The following is a 22,678-nucleotide window of genomic DNA, read 5'->3' as shown; positions in this document are numbered from 1 at the left end:
AGGCATGAGTATTACTGGGGTTTATTTATTCCATCAACCATTTATATACACTTATGATGTTGAAAATGGGGTCGTTTTCACTGATGGTGGAAACAAGCAGACATGTTTTCTGCCAGAGTTAGATAAGATGCTGACTTATTGAAAATGAAATATAAATATCCATTTGGTTGTTATATAAAATCTTTGTTACATTTCACACTTTTTTTTTTGGTTGCAATAATCGTATACGGCCAATTTTTCACCTGTTTGTTTGGAAATTAGGATCAGAGCTTCTCTGTCCTCTCACTGAATCACACGAGTTGAGCTGAGCTGCAGTTAGAGGTTCCCCCTGGTCATTTAGTTGGCCCACTGTCTTTAAGTATTCATGCACAACAGGGTTTGTAGTGTTTAACATCTACAAGGCGCTACTGGTTGTCAGTGGCTTAATGAGCTTAATACGTATACTTCCTCAACAGTAATCACTCCTCTCTGTTGTTTTGAGATCAAGTCGGTATTTATTATCTTCCTGTTGTTCATTTGGGTTTGAGATGAAAACACATAGCAATCACGCAACGGTGTCAAAACATGAATCTGTTGAATGTACAGTAGAAAAACTGTTTGTCTCTCTCATTAACAACAACTGTGTAACTAAAATCATGACCCTTAAAAAACCTCCGCTAGAAGTGTCACGATACGTGATACCACCCCCTGGTGGATGGGGAACTTATAAAAGAAAAATGGCTCCTGCAGGGTAATTTGAGCTGTACAACAAAATGATGCTGGGGACTGTGTGGACTTCCTCTGTGAATGTACTGCACACAGATTGACTTTAAGTTATGTTAATGATGTTGTTAAGATTTTTTTTGTCTAATTCCAGTTGGAGTTACCAATTAGGGATGGGCTATTAATCAAAACTGACATTCAAAACCAGTAAGTGATGTAATCTTCCTTATATGAATTAGTTAAATTGTTGGACAATGTAAATTCCACTTAAATCTATTTATTTTTTGCAATATCCTCACTAAACTCAGCCCAAAAATCAAGAAAACATGTGTTCAGTCAATAATTTCTCCCTTTAATTAATACTAATTTGTGTTCTTAGTTCCAGCTTCACTCTATCATAATATTCAGTTTTATATTCACTATTTTACTTTATGCCCTTCTGAAACTTACCCCCAAATGAGTTACAGTGTATCACTGTCTAAGTGTGTACATATATTCCCTCCTTTGTATTCTCTCCAAGCCGGCTTGTCTGTGTCCCTTCTGTTTCCAGTGCGCCAATATTTACTTCTCTCCTTGTTGCCTCATGTAATTTGCATTCTGCATCAGCCTTTGGATACAGTTGGCTGCCTGTTTTTGACCACTAGGTTTCTACTTTATGGTCTGAGTTAAAGGACATTAATTTGAAGACATAAGAGTGCAGTATGCATTTGAATCCTCCCTTCCTGGTCTAATGTTTTTACATTTGTGTTATACATTGTTAGTAAAGTCTAATTGGTCACCTTTACAACATGGTATAACGAAGCTACACATATAGTTTGGATTATACATCGACACTACATGACATATTACACACGTCATCTCCTAAAAATCCCCTTTAATATTTTCCTGTTATTTATGCTTATTTTCAAAACTAGAACGAGTATCAAGAAGGGAATATTGCAGGATATTTTAGAACATTTTTGGGGGTCACCATCTACACAGTTGGCTCTTTTACTTATTCCACAGAAGCATAATCCCTACATCCTGACAAGTCAGGCTTTCCAACGGTGTGTGATGCAGCACAAAGTAGTTTTATTTAAAGGAAGAAGTAACTGACTGAGCATATTTTTCTTTTTAAGTTCAGACAAACAACCTTATTTAAGGGTTAAATATAGAGAACCATGGTTTAAACTCTGCTTTAATCTAAAACAAAATCTTGAGATGTAGTTTGCTAAACATTTGAAACAATGGTCATTACTGAATGGCACTTTTCCCTTATGACCAAACTGATATGCAAGAAGTTACTTTATTGATGAATTGAAAAGCGCGAGGTAAAGCAGACGTCTGAGATGTTAGGGGTTAGGGTTAGGCATTTTTAAATGGCAGGTCCCGTGCGGTCACGCTGCCGTGCCCCAGGTGCTCTCACCTCTCTGGGGGATAAACTGTGTACCTGTGACGCAAATCAAATGTCACAAAGAGCCAGAGGAAGTAGCCTATCCAGCTGTTTCCTGGAAGCTTGAGCAGCATCTTCCAGTCTCCCACTGTGACTCGTGGGACAAACTATTTCAGGAGCCATTGCTCTGTCAGCTGCGACAGAAACCAATCTGTCCACATCCATTCCCCAGGACGCTGGTCCATTGGTTCACTCACACAGGACACAACTGGTACGATTTAACCAGCCCCACAATCATCTCGTGAGGAGAAACAAAAACAGTTATTTTCCTGGCATGTCTTGACAGCTGTGGTAGGCACAAGACAGAGAAAGCAAGAGTCGGTCTCCGTCATGTCTCTCCGTGTGACACAGCTGGAAACAGTCCAGGTTTGTGATAGAGCTTCTCAACACATGACCCCATAAACTCACACAAACTTACAACTATTTCTTCTCTGCACATAGTTTTCTAAAACGTTCATTTAAAAAGATCTCTGAACATAAACATGTTGTTACATATTAAACTAGAGTTAATTTCAGTGAAATAAAGTAAATTTAATACTGCTGTATGATGTGCAGAGACTGAATTAACAATGGCAACATGGTGGCCATCAACATAACAAACTGTTCCCTTTATTGCAACCGGACGTCCCAACTGGATATCTTGAGACATTTATGTGCTCTTGTAGTATTGGTCTGTGCCAACAAAGAATATACAGGACAGAACAGATAAGAGATCAAAAGATTAACTATGGAAAAGATTAATAATCCTACTAATACTGGAAATGGAGCATGGAGATGATAAAAATGGAGTGATGAGGAAAACCATGTGGCACTCTTTACTGTGAAATATGACCTGTTTTTAAATTGGAAATATTCCATTCATACTTGTTATAACACAAAGGCTTCTACATATGGTTGAAAAAAACACTTTAATATCTTGGAGTTAGTGAGATTAAAACAGAAAAAAAGCTCCGATTTTAAAGGCAAGAGGAAGTTTAACTTTTGAGACATTTTCAGTGGATTCAAATCGTAGACGATGATAAGGCACAAAACATAATACAAAAATGCAAGATGTTTATCACCAGCGAGAAAGAACCTGAGTCCAAAACAAACCAAGCCAAAAGCGAAACCTAACTGGAACAACTGTATGCCAGTCAAATGCCAGAGTAAGTTTCTGCTGTCATCCCCTTTTCTGTTTTAGTCTTGCATTTAAAAAAAAAAAAAAAAACTTGTTCAACCAAAATCTGGCCCACTCAAATAATTTATACTTGTCGGTTTTATTTTGAAAACCATGTTCAATCTTTATTTTTCGGCCTCGTTAAGGTTATCATCAGCCGGCATTCATGGATCAAAACACTTCGTAGAATTCCTCTTTACACACCATATATATGTATATTATATTTATAGACGGTGTTAAAAACTGCATTTGCAGTGTTAAAAGGACTACATCTTTCAGCAGGCATACATAGCTCAGATATTATTCATTGTGAGAAAAGAAGTTCTGAGCTCCTTCAGACCCCTGTTAGAAATTAATATGGAGACGAATGGCAAGACAGTAGCACGCATGTTGAGATTGATGAAGTGGAATCCATGTTCTGGTAGTAATCTTAGATTTTTTAAATTACTACTCTACACACACACACACACACACACACACACACACACACACACACACACACACACACACACACAATACCTGTGTCATGTGTCCACAATAGCATTTAATAGTGTTTCTACCACTTTATGGGTAATTTCTGCCAGGCAGTCTGATTGGTTACAGACACCCACCAGCAGTGCTGTTATTACTATTATGAACTTCAAGCTGTGCTTTCGTGGTTGTGACGGCAACTCTGGTAACCAAGGAAGCAGCTTTTTTTCCTGTCATGATTTAGAAAACATGTACCATTGGATTTTCTAAAGTACACTTGCAGTATGAAGCCGCCACATAAAGCAGCAATATGTTATGTTACAAGGACTAATTTTAGAGGAAAGGGAAAGCGGCTTTTCTTTGACATATTAATAACAGACCATGTTTTGAGAAATCTCTGACAACATAATATAAGCTTCCCGTCATATGTGGTTGCAGTAAAATGGAATAATTTTCTGAGAGCGGTCTGTTTACATTGTTGATTTTACCCTGGTGTTTTTCATATCACCACAAACAGGCGTGCTGTTGAAAAGAGCACCATGTAAACAATGGCAGGGCTCTGACCTGAGCTGTGCAACCAGGAAATGAAAAGCACTTTGCAAAATGGGCTGTTTGTCTTTGTGCCCCTGCAATTAAAGAGTAGGCAATCAGACCAGCCAATACCAGTAAATGAAAAGGATCGTCTTCACTGTGCTTGTTTTGCGTTAAACCAGACTGTATCACTTAGAATTGTGTAGTTGAAATGACCACATCTTATACAGTTTTTTTTTTAATGTAATTAGCAATAACTTTTTCAGTTTTTATACAGTGGCAAAAAAGGTAAAAAGAAAATAAAATTACTGAAGGGACAGTTTAACATTTCAGGAGAAAAAATATTTATTTGCATTCTTGCCAGTAAAAAAAAAAAAAGAAAAAAAAAGTTTGTTGTGGGAGATGTTGTTGAACTGGGAGATTTCACTAAAGGCTCATTTATGTACACTGTACATGCATATATGGAACGTGTGTTTAAAATGCCAAATGTCACACCCCCACATACCCCACGTGCACGCTTTACATTGACAGTACATGCAGTAGAGGGCTGTGCAGAGTTCATTACAAGTTCAAGCAATTGTTATAGTAACAATATACAACAGTGAGAGTAAGAGACCATTCATGTTTGTTTGATCAGTGAAACCCCAGACTGAGCTGGTAATGCATGTAGGGATGTGGGGAGGTGGGGCTCTCTGGACATGCTTTATTCTCACCAGAGTGTTTCTTGATATATTTCTATTTCAGGTGTATAAATTACTATTTTATGCTTTAAATCTTTTGGGAAATTAGTATTTAAATAGTTTGTAGTTGTTGACTGAATAAAATCTTTTATGGAAGATTTATTCCTGTTTTTAAACAGTTTCTATCAGCTGATAGTAGCCAGCTCAGTGTTTCCTCAGTGTAGCTGCATTAGGCACAATTTGCATTGAGGTGGATGTAAGACACAAATGCTGTGCCACTGTTGGTGTGAATGTATCTCATTTAAAGATGAAATTGGAATGTCAGTGACTTATTGCAATGAGAAATCTGTATAACCAGTATGGTTACTGTTAACCATTAAATCCAAAGCTGCTGCTGCTGCTTTGTTCTTTTTGCTGTTTACTGGTTGCATTTTATCTATACTGGTCACCTGGCCTCTGTTATATCTTGTGGTACTACTGCGTTTTTTGGACTGTTTTCTCTGACCTGGTTGAATTTCAACCGACTATAAAGCAAATATTCATTTTTCTTCTTTCTTTTTTTTTTTTTTTTTTTTGGCAAACAGGTACTGCTTATAGCTTTCTTACCAAGTGTCGGGTCGTACTCCCAGATGAAACGTCTGGTCAGAAATTTCACCACCAACGCTGCAAATGAAACAAAAAAAGAGGAAGCAGTAGTTATGTGTGGTGATATTTGAATTTTAAGATTTATTTGATATGAAGTACAGGATTTTCTTACAGTGCATGTTGTCTTGATAGTGGTTTAAAAATAAACTTAAACAGCATAACCCTCACTTCTTAATGGTGCTAACCACTCCAGAATACTGCCCTCAAATACACATCAATGTCTACTTTAATTAGTAATCATATGTGAAACACTCACCACCACGAGAGCACAAGATCCAACCACTCTAATCACCTTTTTTCTAAATGCTAATACCTATTTTAGAAGATCTGGTTGATAAAGGCAGAATTAAAAAAGCCACTACTAAAAACATCAGCTCTCAAAGTTAATCATCAGTTATATATGTGGTGATTAACATGGTCTTGAAAGGTTCTGCCATCTTCACAAACAGAATCCTCAGTGAGCGGCTGACTTTATGATTTACCATCAACAAGTGATCTGCTGAGCGGAAATGTGTTGCCCCTTTATTAAGACAGAATTAGACTGTCATTACCTGTTTAGCACACAGACCAAACGGCCCTCTGGTCTTTGCCGGAGGGGAAGCGACTGTAAACACTGATGTAAAATCTGTTTATCTGAACCCTACAACATTTCCCTGTTGGTTATGTTAGTAGGTAAGCAAGATGCCACTTTGAATACTGGTGTTGTCGGAAAAAGCTAACCTAGTTCCAACAAAGAACTAGAAAACAGTAAATCATTTTAGTGCAGGTGTGGCTTAAAAACACACACAAGTGTGTGTTTACACTCACTGGCCACTTTGTCAGACAGCAAGTTCACCCAAGATCAGGCAGTCTTCAGAGAAACTACAAAAAAACCCAAATGTGAGGAACTCCAGGCCTCATGACATGCTGGATGACGAAGTTCATGACAGTAAAATTGGAAAAAGAAAATCTGACTTGTTAACAAACAGCTAAGATCTGGAAAGTTGCATCTAACTAAACAAACTATAAGACCAAAGTCATGCAACAGGACGATGATACAAAGTTCATCCTGAAATCTACAACTGAAAGGCTGAATAAGAAGAGAATCAATGTGTAGTAGCAGTCTAAAGTCCAGACCTCAAGCTGGCTGACTTGGAGAGAGAATCCTGTACATTTCAGTAAATGACACAAAACTTTCCACACACCGAGTTAAGGTTTTGTTACATATCAATTATACCAACCATACTTCCCAGTTAATACAACAAGGTATTTACAAAGAATAACGACTGGTAGAGAAGCAGGTTCCCTGTGTTACTGCTAAGTAATAGTGCTTTTTCTTTGTTTTTGTTGTTTTAGCAACCAATTTTATCTTAGAACCTATGCTGTATGCAAGTGAAAGGATGAAAAGCTATCAAAGTGTGAAACATTAACACCACTCAAGCCTGCTGTTCGCACTTCCACTTACATTCTCCGCATGAGCTGCCATGTCAGTGACTGACTCCCAGTGGAGTGGCCCCTGTTGAATCCATATAAGTACTGGCATCCTTAAGTCAACTTATCGTGCTAACCCTTTTCAGCAGCAGGAATATGAGGAGACAGCTTCCCTTGTGAAAGCTGCTTTTGAACTGTGAAAAAAGACCCTCGGCCGGCCTGTTTTCTAATTAACCACTACAAGAGAAAAAGGAGAAAACTATTGTGTTAACTGGATGTCCCAGTCACGTTTCAATGCATTCCTAAAGAAGTCAAGTCCAGGCTTTGAGCTCAGTGGCTGATGACTGATTTGCATGTGTGAAGGATGATTTGTACTGAAAATATGGAACGGTGAAGAAAGCTTTACTTTGGCCTGCTGTTATCCAAACATGTCTTGCACTTAACAGTCTCGTTTAATACGTGTCTTGTTGATTTTGTTTCTCAGTAAATCACATCTGCCTCCCCGCCTTTCAGTCAAAGAAAGATATTCCCCAAACGCACCGAAAGCAGATCAGTAGCGGATAATTTGTCAGGCACGTTTACTTTTCTTTACTTGGCCCTGTATTCCCCACTGAGGTCTTTCTGCTACAGTGGCCTAGATTCCAGGTACACAGAACAACCAATGGGGTGTGAAGTCCTCTCCTCATTAGACGTAACTGTATCTTCTGCTTATTGCTGCCGCTTGAAAGAAATGTACACAAGGCAGAGAAAAGCCTTTGTGAGCATGCATCAGTATGGACACTGTGGCCCAGATTCAGCGATAATGTCTGAGTGAAGAGACGGGAAGGTAACGTTAGAAAATATCTAAAAAGAATTAATGAATATAAAATGTATGCTTAAAGTGGAACTATTATGTGCATTTCAGGCTAATTTATTTTTATTTCTGAGCCCAGAAGGGCTGGGATTGATGGAGTTATTGTCACAAATCGCTTTATTTACTTCAGACCGACCCTCTCCGTAGGCTGTCAGATCAGCCTGTGGGCAAAACGAGTGGATTTCTTGGCATCATTTTATCCATTACCTTGACTGCTGCTGAACTGTGCTTTCACTGAGTTTTACTTGTTCACTCATCATGTTTCACCTTTTTTCAAGGTTTTTGCTTTTTCCTTTGTTTCATTTGCCTTAATTTTCTGCTTTTAGGTCCTAAAAATGAACTTGTTTTAGTCCAACCTTGTCACTGCTGAGTTTATATTCTTTTTTTTTCTTTTGTATTTTTGCTCATTTTGCTGTACTGTACATCCTGGTAATTTAGTATTCAAAGTGGAACTATTATGTGCATTTCAGGCTAATTTATTTTTATTTCTGAGACCAGAAGGGCTGGGATTGATGGAGTTATTGCCACAAATCGCTTTATTTACTTTAGACCGACCCTCTCCGTAGGCTGTCAGATCAGCCTGCGGGCAAAACGAGTGGATTGAGACTCTTCCGCATTAAGCCCCGCCTCCCGCCACTGCACTACATCGGGAGCGCGCACCGCACCTGCTTTCGCCATCATTTTAACATCTCATAAACAGAAGGATTAGGCTAATATGAACTCAATAAAAAAAAAAATAAAATACACATGTCAACACATAGCATACAGCCCTACATGTTGGAGCCTGAATCAGACCCTGAAAACAAAGTGGAAAACAGCAACCCACAGCAACGAATGCAGCAGGATGTCTCTCTTTGGTAAACTCACCAGCCATCGTTGGAAATAACTTTATCCCACGTTTTCCACCCGCCTGATGTATTTGTACATGCCCTTGTTAACCAGTAGAAGGTAACCAATCACCGAACCTTATCCCCCGGGATGTCACAAGGATTTCCAAGTAGAAAAAACTCTCTAAAACGACGCATTTTTCGTTGCCATGGAAACCGAACGGAGAGCGTGCTGGAACTCAAACTCAAACTCAAACATGCGTTTAGGTGATAAAAAACAGTGCCGTTCACATGTCTGATGAGGATTCAACACTGTAACACTGTAGAAAGTTCAGAAAACTCCAAATACCATAATAGGACCCCTTTAAGAAAAGAAAAAGCAGAAGCTTCACTATCTGCATCTTTATTTGTTTTTTTTTAACCAGTGAAAAGCCAAAGTTTATGGCTACTCTTTCTTTTTCCAATGCACTTCATAATGAATGTGGTTTTGTTAAAAAATAAACTGTAATTTGTTGCGCGGCAGCAGCTGATGTGGAGAGGTGTGGAGGATGCAGAGCAGTTACTGCAGTAAGTAACCTGCAGGGGGAGTGCAGAAAAATTGCAACCTCTAATCAGAAAAAAGTTCAGATGGTATTAAAAACACAAATAAAGTCTAACCAGATTGATTTTTCTGATTACTTTATTCACTAAGCTTCACTTGATGAGTTAAGATACATCTACATCAGCATTTTAACCCTCAGTCCTAAACCAGACAGTCAGCTCCCAGTCTGTTTTTCCAGTTCATGGCCGACACATGTCTCAGTGGTTTCTTGATTGTCCCTAAAGATAAAAATGTTTTTGTTTCTTTGGTAGTGGGAATGTTTGAGTTTCTTCTTCTCTCAGTAATGTGTGTTTACATGCAGTTTGTCCCGATGATCCTGGAATATGTTGTTATAAAGAAACAGGAGACTTGTGTAAATCTGTATTTCTCTTCCTCCAAACTGCACTGAGCTGTTTGGACTTCTGAGTTGGACATTGTGTTTGTCAGTCCAGTGAGTTCTGTCAAACAAAGCCTTTTTTTAGGTTGGCACAGAAAGCTGCAGTCCATCAGGATCAGCACAGGAAGTCTTGGAAAATTAGATGTCAGATTTGACATATTGCTGTAAGGGTGTGGAAGGATCTGAACTCTTCAATATATATATATATACAGTCTATACATTGTCTCGAATCACACTTTATAGTTATCAGGACAGGTGCTAGTCTGTGATGCTTAGGGATGACTCGTGTATGGAGACAACTGAAAATATATTCTGCTTAAAAGTGTTTATTTTCTAGAGACATTTCTCCAGCACTGCAGTGTTCTGCATTAACTAAAGCTGCTTCCATGCAGTGTCTGGTTCTGGCATGCTGGCAAGCTGTTTGTTGCCTTCTGACATTGTGTATCTGACATCCTGAAGCTGGTTTTAACAGCTTAATATTTTCCACGGCTGGAAGCTGTGTGGATAAACAGACCTGGTTTATTCAAATTCTGTGGCCCACATTCATCAAGTGTGGATGTGACTGAACTCCAAGTTTTTATATTTTACATCAGACAGTTCATTCACAGGTGTTTGCCAAAAGCTGCTTCTATCCAAAGTAACCTAATCACATTAGGAGCAGAATGCTGGACTAATTGCAGACAAAGCAAGAGCAATTAGTGGTGCCTATGGCTCTGTTTTGAGCCGGTGCAGTGTTACTCATTGAAAAGCTTCTATTGATTCCCCGTGGCCATCAGACGGACACCCACGGCTCTTTGGTTCCCTTCAGTCACATAAATCTCTCTTCACTGGCTTTCTCAGAGCTTTGCCTCCATAGCAAAGTCCTATACCTATTGTCTTCATGTCATCTCGGGTCATGTCATACTTGTACAACTTGTGCTGATAAGACCAGGCGAGAAATGACTGGACTCAAAGTGCTGGAAAAAGGCTACACAAGCAAAAACAGCTCATGAGAGACCACTGTGAGCAAACTGTAGCTGCAGTCTCTGCCTTCGGATTAGAGACCATCTTGGCCATAAAAATGACAATATGCTGCAAACTGCAACTTTTGTATTTAAAATATGTTTGAATATATATGTACAAAAACTGACTTTTTGTAACATGCAGTAAATGTGTCAAAGATCAGTTTGATTCTTGCTATAAACTTCAGTCCAGCCATGTATTTGTCATCTAAACCTAAGCAGGTGGCATTGGTGTGTAAATCTAATGAACAGCACATACACCTAATACTCAACAATAAACCAAACAAAGCTTTAGAAAAGCTGTAAAAGCAATTATTTATTTTATTCATTCATTCATTTTCCGAACCGCTTATTCCAATTCAGGGTCGCGGGAAAGCTGGAGCCTATCCCAGCTGGCTTTGGGCGACAGGCAGGGTACACCCTGGACAGCTCGCCAGTCCATCGCAGGGCCACACAGAGAGACGAACAACCACTCACGCGCACACTCATTCCTAGGGGCAATTTAGAGTGAGGCCACAGTGCTAACCACTGCGCCACCATGCAGCCTATTTTTTTCATATAAACCATATTTTCTATTTTTTATATATATATATATATATATATATATATATATATATATATATATATATATATATATATATATATATATATATATATATGTGTTATATTATTTTATATATAATTATATATAAAAGAAAAAGAAAAGCTGTAAAATTAAAGTAAATTCTAAAAAAGCTTAATATTTTATTAAACTTAATGTAAAAAATTATTCTGAACATAAAAAGAATAAACAGATTATCCTCTAGTGGAAAAGTTGTTTCTTCCAATTGAACATAATAGTATAGTATATTTTGCCCCTATTCCACATTGATAAGTGGGTCAGATGACTTCTGCCATCCTCCAATCAACTTATATATTTATAACTACTGACTCTTGCCTTTATATTAGTATTCGTGTGGAACAGCTTTCCACAATTAAATTTTTCCCATATATACACATGAAAATTAAATGCTATCTGAGGCTTTTAACAGCACTCAGCCTCAGTATTTTATTATTTATTTCTTTGACAAACTCAATTTATAACTGGCCTACTTATTTCAGTCCCATTTGCTTTAAACTCTTATATGTTTTATTTGGTCCTGCGTTGTAGCAGCTGTTGTCTCTGTGTTAAACATAGTAATATGGGTTGTATCTGGCAGCAGAGATCATCTGAGTGCTTTGGTTTAAGGACTTGTTGCATTGCTACCAGGCTGAAGTCACATTTCTTCCACATTATCACAAAAAGTCCCCTCAGATCAGTTCCACCGAATGGCGATGTTGCATTACAGTGTCGCAGAATCGGGAGGAACGTTGTGTAGTGTGACATAAAAAATGCCCGCCACACCATCTCCCCAGTTAGCCATAAGCGGCACACAGACTTACACACAATGAACGCATTATGTTAAATACTTACGCTGGTAATGGTATAGAATGTATTATTCAGTACTGATTGGTTACGCTTTCACTAATTTTGATCATCATTCCGAACTACAACATGAGACTGGCATGAACCACACAAGTAAGTTTGCGAAAGTTATTGCCACTATGAAATCTTGGAAACGTTGTGCTTTGGTAATATAATAAACTCTGTGTTACAGCTGACAGCTGGATAGGATTTCGCATGGCAGCTGTCATAGGCTGTGTCCACACTATTTCCTGTATAGTGCTCACACCATTTTCTAGGGGTGTCCGAATGTCCAGAGAGAATAAAGTAGTGAATGCATCTTTAAAAGTAGTGATCATCATTGGTCACTAGACTGGTCAGCATAGACCACAATGCATTGCGGGCAGGAGCTCAAAATGGTGCAAATGACAGTAACGTCAAAGCAGGTTAAATAACAAAAACGAGACTGTTAATTTGTAGACTTATTTTTTGAGTATATATGCTACAAAGAAAGAATAAACTACAATATAAAGAAATAAAATGTTTTCACACAAGTTTGGATTGGATTTGGAAGATCATCTCGCTGTTGCTATGGTGACAGCCGGAGTCACATGATCTGCGATTAGGGGAAAAAATAGCCAGCTTCGTGTCCGAATCGCCATCAGAATGAGTGTACAATGTGGTGTAGTTCTAAATGAGGTTGGACATTTGGACACAGCCATTGTGAGTTAATATGAAACACTGTTCAAGACTCTGCAGAACTTTATTCAGGTTAAAAATGTTGTCTGCAGACTATTTCTATTAGATTATACTTATGAGAGTGCAACATATCATAAATTGCGCAAATAAATCTGTGATTAAAACAATTAGGGTCATTTAGTTCAACTTGATTTGCACATGTTCAGAGTTGGAACTTAGTTTGAGTGTTTATGGGATGTTTGATCGAGCTTTTTGATGTCATCAGACATGTATTAGCTTTCTTGTTGGCAAGGTTTCTTTCCATGAAAAGTTTCCTTCCATGTTCCATTTCTATCAGAAAACTATCGCTGCCTTGCGCCTCTATTTAAGGGCGAAACATACCAACAGACACAATATGGGTCAAATCACATATAGAGGAAAAACTCTTTAAAATATACAATGCACAAAGAAAATAAATACTGGTATTTAAGTTAATCTGTCAAGCAGCCTGATTCAAAGTCTCATTAGTTGTTCGCGTGTCCATGAAATGGCTATTTATATAGGAAACTCTGGCCCCGAATCAATATCCCCTCTACTTTTTACCACAGATGCTGACAACAGGATTATGGATTGCTCTCTGTTTTGCGACAATTATTGATTTGTGGTTTCCAACTACTCCACTTAGCACTCAAAAGAAAACAATATTAAGGAAAACGTTAGAACGGTGCTTCTTTTACAGAAAACGCTCCGAGATGAAAAGAAATGAGACAATCAACACAATGTTAATAAAAAGACAGACACAACATGAAGGTTTGCAGCAACCTAAAAGGAAAAAACAAAGGTTGTTGCTTGAAGAGTTCAGATTTATCCAACATTTGCATATAAGTATGTAGTGACAGATTGGTTCCCTTGAAAGCAGTGTAATAAACCTACAAGGCTTTCAGCAGCTCTCTTTTCCTTTGTTTTAGCAGAAAATGAAAGATAAAAACACATTCTACATTTTTAAGTTTCTAAATCATACATGATGCCAAAAAGCATGAGTTTAAATGTTCGCCCACTGACTTTATCATCTCTGAAAATATCTGGTTTCTAAAGCAAAATTGCTTCAGCATATACCCTGATGTGATTATAAAAGCACACAAAAGAGCTACAAAATGATCCAAAACACTTCCTGAACAGTATGTCTGCTCGTTATTCCAAATCTCAGAGCTTTCCCAGAGTTGCTCTCACCACCACTCTCTCCCTGGGGCATGTCTGAATCCCAAACCACAAACACCAAGCCTCGTTGGCCCTATTTAATAGACATCAACCCTTTTTCTCAGCAAGGACAGACATGCATATCTGTGTTACATGGTCCTGCTGGGTGTCTCCATGGTGCCAGGGAAAATCCAATCTTTACTGCCCAATATAGATATAGATCAAGTCAGATATCTAATCATCTCAGCCCCCTTCCACATCACATCACAGCCCACCAATCAGACTGCATTCATGTTCTTTTATTTAGGACCTATAGTCAAGGAGAACGGATGTGGGATGTCTAAAGTCAGCAGAGTAACAAAAACACACGTCAACAGTAAACATGTCATCTCCCGCGATTAATGATGTTACTGTCTGGGCCAGTCGGGAACAAATATTTCACTTGAGCTGGGGTTCAAGAGTCATGGTTAAAGGCAAACAGTGGCTCAGAATCAGATACTTGACAAAGAAAAACATCCCTGAACATAACACAAACATTTTAGCAACCATGTTAGCCAATCATAACATTACAGATAAGCTGCACTGTGCATGTATGATGACAGGTAGTTTGGATGTTGTTTTTATATGTTCAGTGCAGCAATACTTCCTATAATCTACTCAGTAACCTAAAGTAGCGAACAGGTTTTACTACAAGCTACAGAAGTTAACTGTTTAACCCACTATGGTGAGTATCCACAGTATAGGATATATAGGATTACAAACTTATCATGTGGAAGTAGTGTGCAGAAACTTGAAAGGACGATTGTGTTTCATAAACAAGTTGAACAATCATAGTAGTTGGGATTCATCATTTTTAATAAGGAGAACAGTCAAAGATTCATGTCACATAAACCCCAGTAGGACTCGTACAAGACAGATCTTAAGTGATGGACTTCCCAAGTTTGCTATTTTTGTTTATACTGCATTAATCCTGTACCGACTAAATAATAAGTCAGTAATAATAAATTAGTTTTACCCATGTAAATTGATAAATATAACCAGGCATTCAGTGTGGCAATGAAAATCACAATAACAAGCTGTGAATGTTAGCAGTAGCTGGTGCTAGCGAGGGGTAGCGCTAGCATTAGCATGCTTGACTAGCTCCACACTTGTAGGACAAGATTAATTATGTTGAGCTTCTGTACACTGCTTTTCATGTACCACAAGACAAGTTTGTATTCTGCTACACAGTGAATAAAAAGAAAAACGAGATAAGATGAAAATTCAAGATTACAGAATGGCTGACTCACTACATATTGAACTGTATGTCGAATGAGTAGACAATTTAAACACCTGCATGTGTTGAATTAGGCCACCATGCATTTACAGCCTGGAGCCAACATTTATATAGTGCTATCAGCTATTGGCTCCAAACATAGAAATAAAGATGGCTTCCTTAAGTGTTCATTGCTTTCTTTCTCCAGTGCTGGCCTTGTCTTTTGCATTTTCTATGTCCTTTATTTCATTCATGTCAGTCAATCAAAATACTTTTTCATATAGTACTTTTCATTCAAAAGAAAAGCCTAAAGTGCTTTACACAAGAACAATTTTAACTCAATATCAACACCAAAACAAAATTCAAATTATACCTTCACATACCCAAGCATTTAATTCAACCAAATTAAAAACAAAATACATACAATCATAATCTCTCACACACACATGAATCCCATATCCCACAGACAAACCAAAGTCCCCACTATCAGGCTTAATGCAGCTATGAGGAAGCAATATCTTGGGAATCCGTTCACACTGGGGGCACCCCCACCTACAGTCACAAAGGCTGCCACCTAAGGTCCCACCCACATCATAGCTGGCTGGATCCCACACCACAACCATTAGGATGCAGTGCAGAACACCAGCAACCCGCCCAGACAAGGGAGATTACTGCAGTAAACCTACAGACCGAGCAGCCATAACCCCTCAGTGTGGAGGATCCCAGTAAGGAAAAGAAAAAGGAAAACACTGAGAAATTCCATTCAAACGGTATTAAAAATACTAATAATAATAAATAAAAAGAATCAAAAGAAAATATTTATACTATTTACTGTAAAGCTGTTATTTTTACTTCATATTTGCTTCATATAAGCTTTACTTCATATTTGCCTGATAAGAGCATCATCTCTTATTTAGCCTATTTGATTTAAATTTTGTCCTTTCCCATCAGATCCATCCCAACCTGGTTGCAGTTTATTGGTTAAGCCACATGTGTTTTGTTAGATACAGTATATCATTCTATTTTTTGTGTTTTGTGTGGATGAATACAATTTAATCAGTCAGGGTTTTGTCAGGCAAGGCAGCAGAGTAACAAAAACACACGTCAATAGTAAACATGTCATCTCCCGCGATTCTTTTTTTTTTTTTTTTTACTTATTTTTTCCCTTTTTATTATTGTTAGTAATACTACTATTACTCCAGTGTAATAGTCAGTCGCATGCTATTTAAAAAAATGGCATCATTTTTTGTGCAGTCCATTACATCAGAGTGGGTAGTTCTCTATCCTGCCGGTATTTGACATATAACTGAATATTTGGCACATACCGTAATTATAAAGCAGCATAAGTAGTGTCCACAGTGCACCAGCAGCTGGCTACTGCTGTCTCACTGCAAGTCTTCTCTGTAAAAGACTGTATGGCTGAGTGAAGACATGGATTATCTGAGTACAGTCTGAAGCACAGCTTTGTTTCAGCTAAGATTGATTTTTTGATTACAAGAAAGTGGAAAGAGAAGAGGTGAGACAAGTAAGAGGAACCTTGTGTGGGTGTAGCATGTTTCCAAACCTGTTGACAATCACCCCACAAATCTGTGGTACATTTTTGCTCGCTATTTTTTTAATGCAATAACAGGGATATTTGTGATGCTCCTTTTAACATTTATTTGTAATTTGGCTTCAACTAATAAAGATAATCTTGAGGCTTTTTTTCTGTGAGGGGACAAAATAGGTAATATTTAGAAATGAAAAGCCTGTTTGACAACTTGCTTTAAAATCCAGCTACTAAATCAGATTATTGATTAGGAATCCTGCATCCACCACACTGTAATTGTGCTTTACATATGAGCTGTTAGATAAAATGTTATGAGACCAAATGACAATTAGTCCTGTTATAAGTAACTCACCTGCATGCTGCCTGTATTAACTTCTTTATCAATGTGATTCAAAGAGGAAGAATGCTTTAATTTTTTTTTTTAAATTTACTGATCAAACAACAAAAATGAAGAGTAACATGTAATATGCATGTGTGGCTAAATTGCAAAGCTATATAATACTATACTAATAATGCTGTGCATATTCTCATTTACGACTCGTCATTTAGTAAGAGATGTGGCACGTATTCAAAACAAGTGCTGCTGAGTTTCATATATCATGCATTTCATGTCATACAGTACATGAGCAAACATAATTTAACTTTCCATTTTTAATGGAACCTTGTGTTTATTTCACATCCCAGTTCACCAGAAAGCAACAAAAAACCTGCATCATCCATCAAAATATCTAAAACTCTTTACTCAAAACTGTAAATATTCTTTTTCCTGGACAAGAACCACAAAAGAAAATTAAAACATGTTTATTGTGTAAGCAGCCTCGTTTAAATGTTGTTGCGCACAAACACATTACTGGTGTGCAACAAAGGTATTTTGACCGATAAATTGGTTTTGCAGCTTCAACCATCTCTTCATACAAAAACTTAAAGGGCAAAAAACCAATCTGGCATTCCACGCTGCTGAGCTATTTATTCATTTGTCTACATACTCTGCAATGTGAAACAGTTTTGCAGCAATTATGAGTCATGTAATTCTGTACAGTCTCATGGCATATTAAGAAATGCTCAGGAAATTAAATAAATGTTTTTGCATAGACTGAGACAAATTGGTTGTTGTCTTCCTGAGTGTCAGCATGACTTCCATTAGATATTCCAGTTTGAAGGTTTGCTTTGTGACTATGTGTTGTCATTGTTGGTTATTGATGGAGTTGTACTCATCACTGCAATCTTACAGAAGACATTAGCCGAGAGGTGGGCTCCTTCTGTCCTTGGGGGGGCCACAGTCCTGCAAGTGTTTAGAATTTCCCTGCTGCAAAAAACCAGACTCAAATCCATGGCTAGTAAGCAGACTTGTGCAGAGTTTAATGTCAAGGTCTGCACCAGTCTGCTAATTCAGTCTGATGTGTTTCAGGTGTGTTGGGAAACTCTGAACACTTTTATGCCAGTGCGATTTTAGAAATCTGACTGTCGGGGAAATGCTCCCACTGCACGACCGGGTTTGTCCCTCGTACTCTATTTGACCCTACGACATGTGTACTCATACTGTACGACTGCTGTCAGCCACGATTATTGACAACCACGACTACTTGTCGGCGTCAGTCGGCGTGTGACGGCACGACGTGCTCGAGTGTGAACAACGAAAAACAAAGGTTCCTAGTTCCTATGGCAACCACAGCGTGCCTGACAACAAGATGGCGAGCAGGCAGCAAGTTGTTGCAGTTGTGTGTGCTGTCTTGTGCACTGAAACGAAAAACAAAAGAAAACCTCGTGTTCTCTCCATTGCTCTACTAATCTCTCTTCAAGCAGCTGTGTTCACCGCACACGTCTGAAGTTGGGGTTGCCCATCATTGTTTAAAGCTCCACCGGTGTCTTCTGCGCAGGTGCGAACGTAGAATCGTGACGTAACACAACTCACACTGTACGAGCGACGGCGAAAAATTTCTGACATGCCAGAAGTTTGACCGGGAGGTCGCAGCATCATCGTTAGAACGTAGCAGCAATTAATCCTTCCTAGTCATTAATCCTTCGTAGCGGGTTAATATTAAAATAATAAAATGTAAACTAAAGCAGTGTTTGTTACGGTAAAGGATCTTCAAACCGACCCTTTAATTGATTGATTTTAATTATTTGGTTTAATAAGATGGTCTGTTGGCGTCAGCAGTCTCATTAGTTCAGTAATGACTAACCTGGGTTATGCCAAGATTTTATTCACCTTGACAAATTTGAATCACTGGGGGCCAAATCTTGCAGTGGGTGGAAAATCTCAAAAGAATTGGTGTCAAATGCTGGTAGAAATGTTGACGAACAACTAGTCTTATCCGTTAAATACTAACAACATACTATATGCAAAACAGAAATTCTGCAGACTAAATCAATGCTGATGTTTAAGGTGAAACTAATCGAGAGGAAATGATGATCATGATGTACTAGAGCCTTAAGTGCTGTCTCGATCGCCCCAACTTCTCTCTTAAAAATTGCACATTGAAAATAAACAATTGACATGATTTAAACTCAACAGTGCATTCAAGGTCCTCTTAGAAAAAAGGTAAGAAACACCCCTCTTGTCTGCTCTGGATGAGCTTCATGAACTTACAATGGTGGGGGGGCAGCCATTCTCCTTGGGGTCCTGTGGTTTTGTAAAATGGGACACCAGAGTGGTTTACATATCGCATCTCTGAAAATGCAAAAGGACAGAGGCTAACATTCTGCAACCACACCGTAAACAACAATATTTTCTGTGATTACAGAGGTGAAACTCTATGTACCAGCTGAGAATAAGTAAAGTACATATTTTCACAAAGAACCCCAGCAGCTGTTTAGTAGTCCTAAGAGCAGATGCATTAAGCACTTCAGTTGCTAAAACAAAACGTCTGAATTAGCCATGCCAGACATCTACATAATTCTACATAATTGTGGATAAAGTCCAGTTTAACTTATTTATGAATCGAGTCAGTTATATTTATTGTGAGTGTTGATTTTAATTTGTAAAATAGTGTTAGGAAAATATTTGCGCTAACAAAACAAGGTGGAAATCATATATGTGCAGATAATGGTCATATTTGTTATATTCAGATAATTTTCCGATATTCAGATGATTATGTGCTATTAGCTTTATAGATTCAGCATACATGTGTGTACACATTTTTGTCTTCGAGTTTTAGTCATGAATCTTTATACAGTTTTATGCATCTGGACCCTGAAGAGATTGGTGCAAGGACATTTGTTATAAATCTCTTTGGTCCACGTGTGTTGTGATACTTTTGAACTAGGCGTGCTTCTTTGAAGCGTGAAGTCTTTATGCCAGGTGAACAGGCTTTGTCCTGTTCTTGAAGCCTTACACAAGCAGTTTAGAAGAACAAAGTATTGAATTAAGTGTAGTAGTTTTACTGTTGGGTGGCTAAATGGTCCGTTCCTGCAAAAAGATCAACATGACAGCAGTTAAATGCTGAACTCCAGGCCTCAACAGTACAATAACCAATGCAACTGGTCACTGTGGTCTATCAAAGATGAAATGAATAGCCTATTGCGTCATTTGTTACTTTATCATTTACAGTAAGGCAATGCAGTTAAATTTGATTTACAGAATTAAATCATAACATCCAATGCGTTGTATCAACACACTTTACAGAACCTTTCGAAGCATAGAGCATTAGGGGTTCTGTCGAGCATCAACATGTCACCCTTATTTTGGCTTCTGTTTACCAGGATTTCTAACAAGCTAGAACTTTCTAGAATAACCTAAATGAATTCTAGTTTTTACATTTAATAAAGCTCTTTGTCTATCCTTTCTCTGATGGTTTCTTTAACTGATTGTCTTCCAAGTGCTTATTAAATCAGATGTCTTTAGCAACCAGTGATTTTGTTCCTTTAATTTTTTTCTTAAATAAAGGTTATCATTTTTGTTTAAAAAAAAAAAACCTCTTTTAATATTTTGAGAGTAAATTTTTCTAAAGCTGGAAAGGAAATGACCATAAAAGACTCGCCTACTGGCCAAGGACATCAGAGAATATGAATGGAAAGTGGACAATATGGACAATGTTCTGGTCTATATATTTAGAAGTACAGAACGATGGCGTCAGTCACTCCATGGACATTTTCTATAACTGGCAAACTCTAATATTAGCAATCCCTTTGTGCATATGTGTCAGGTGAAAAAGGATGAGGGAGGTTTGGACATTGAAGCAGGCATGTGGCCTTATAAGAGCTCAATCAGAAAAGTGAATAGCAGAGACGCGATGTTCCTTTGAGGACAAAAGAAGCTGCAAGCAGCAGACGTGCATTCAGAACAGGAAGTGAAGGAGGATGGAGCGACCGAGCTTGAGCTTCCTAAGGGAATGTAACTTATTTGAATTTTAAGATGCTTCAGAGATATTAAGCTGAGATATCAGAGGGGGTGCTTATTATAATATCTTTCTCTAGTTACTTAGCATGCCAATATTTGCTAAATTACTCAAAACAAAGTATTGTATAGGCTAATGGGAATGCTGATGGAAAGTGGAGCAGGCTGAACCAAGTATGCCTTCATGGTAGCACCTGAAAGACCAAACAGGGGCCTTACATTATATCATGGAAATCATCCAGTAGTTGTACCTACATCTAAACTATTTACTTCACTCTGCTTTTGTGTTGAGTGTCACTTAGAGGTCAGTTCAGCTGATACTGCATGTAATCTCCAAACAGAGCAGGTCATTGTCCACATTTGATCACGAGCCGGTATGTTGGACTGTCAATGCCTTCTTTTTAAGCTAGAAGTATATCTGAATACATTGAAAATGAAGATTACAATCACTTGAATCCAAAAAGGTAACAAGAGGCAACAGGATCTAAGAGCTTCTTTTGATAAAGAGCAACACACACCAGACATTAACAAAGAGTGGCCCAACGTTCAGTTATAACAGTGTAGCAAACTTTTAGCATCACACACTAACCAGCCCGTAGCCCTCACTTCATGAGTGTGTCCTATAACCATCTGAAACAATCTCATGCTGTGTGCTACATATAAAAAAGGGTAATTCGTTGATGATTATACATTTGTACTCTGAAAGTTTTAACATGTTTTTCTGATGCTACTTTTCATTTTGACTTGTGAGGTGAGCAAGTTTTAGACGTCTTGGAAAATGCTAAACTTGATTCATTTTCAAATGACTCGCTTTTTTCATCAGCTGATGTGGATAAAGTCACGAGTGCCAGCAATGTCATCAAACTTATTTGACACAGCAAACACTCAATTTACTGACTTAACTACAAACAGAACTCGTCTGGATACATGTTTGCACATAAATGTGGACCTTTATCTTCATTCCCTTGACTGACTGGATTAAAAAGCATCACCTGATCATAACTCCTCGACAGGCCTGTTTAAAATCCAAATATACTGAACCCTTTCACTTTGTTTTCAACCAAATGAGACACAAAAAAAGAACAGGGAGCCGATTGATAATATGGAAAAGCTGGTGGGGTGTAATGGCTGTGAATCAGGATTTGCTTGATTCAATTGAACAAATTCCTGTTTGTTTTGATCAGCTTATGTTGTCTGATGGCAAGAACACCGACTACTTAATCACATTTGCAGACTTTAACACACAAGTAAAACAGTTTCAATAAATATGTGATATTTAAAGAGAGTGAAGCCTTAAAGCTTGATGTCATGGAAAAGGTAGTAAAACAATGCAGCAGTTAGAAAGCTACATGAGAAGCAGCAGGATAAGCCATTCTCAGTTTTCTGAGTTGACTTTACTTTCAGGAGTTAGACATGCATAATTAATTGCATTCAGTTCATTTTCATAAATAGAAAAATCAAACCAAATACTGCACTGTTTTCTGTCATGACTAGTTGTTTTTAAAGTTATTTTCTCATGTCTACCTTCTCAGCGACTGTTTACATCACACTCCAG

General features: G+C 38.0%; 1 protein-coding gene across 1 annotated transcript in view; it reads right to left on the bottom strand.

Annotated features, from left to right (window-relative positions):
• Positions 1–22,678, bottom strand: part of rerg (RAS-like, estrogen-regulated, growth inhibitor) — a gene marked incomplete at its 3' end in the record, with an annotated part of 43,224 nt that overhangs the window by 5,358 nt on the left and 15,188 nt on the right. The window contains exon 3 of the mRNA XM_079263276.1: positions 5,579–5,635. Coding sequence (XP_079119402.1) covers positions 5,579–5,635 — 57 coding nt within the window. The remainder of the gene's footprint in view (positions 1–5,578; positions 5,636–22,678) is intronic.

The sequence above is a fragment of the Telmatherina bonti genome (genome assembly GCF_933228915.1).
Source record: "Telmatherina bonti genome assembly, chromosome: 23".
Lineage (NCBI taxonomy): Eukaryota > Metazoa > Chordata > Actinopteri > Atheriniformes > Telmatherinidae > Telmatherina > Telmatherina bonti.
The sequence above is the reverse complement of the archived record's forward strand: the minus strand, read 5'-3'. Positions and strand labels throughout refer to the sequence as shown.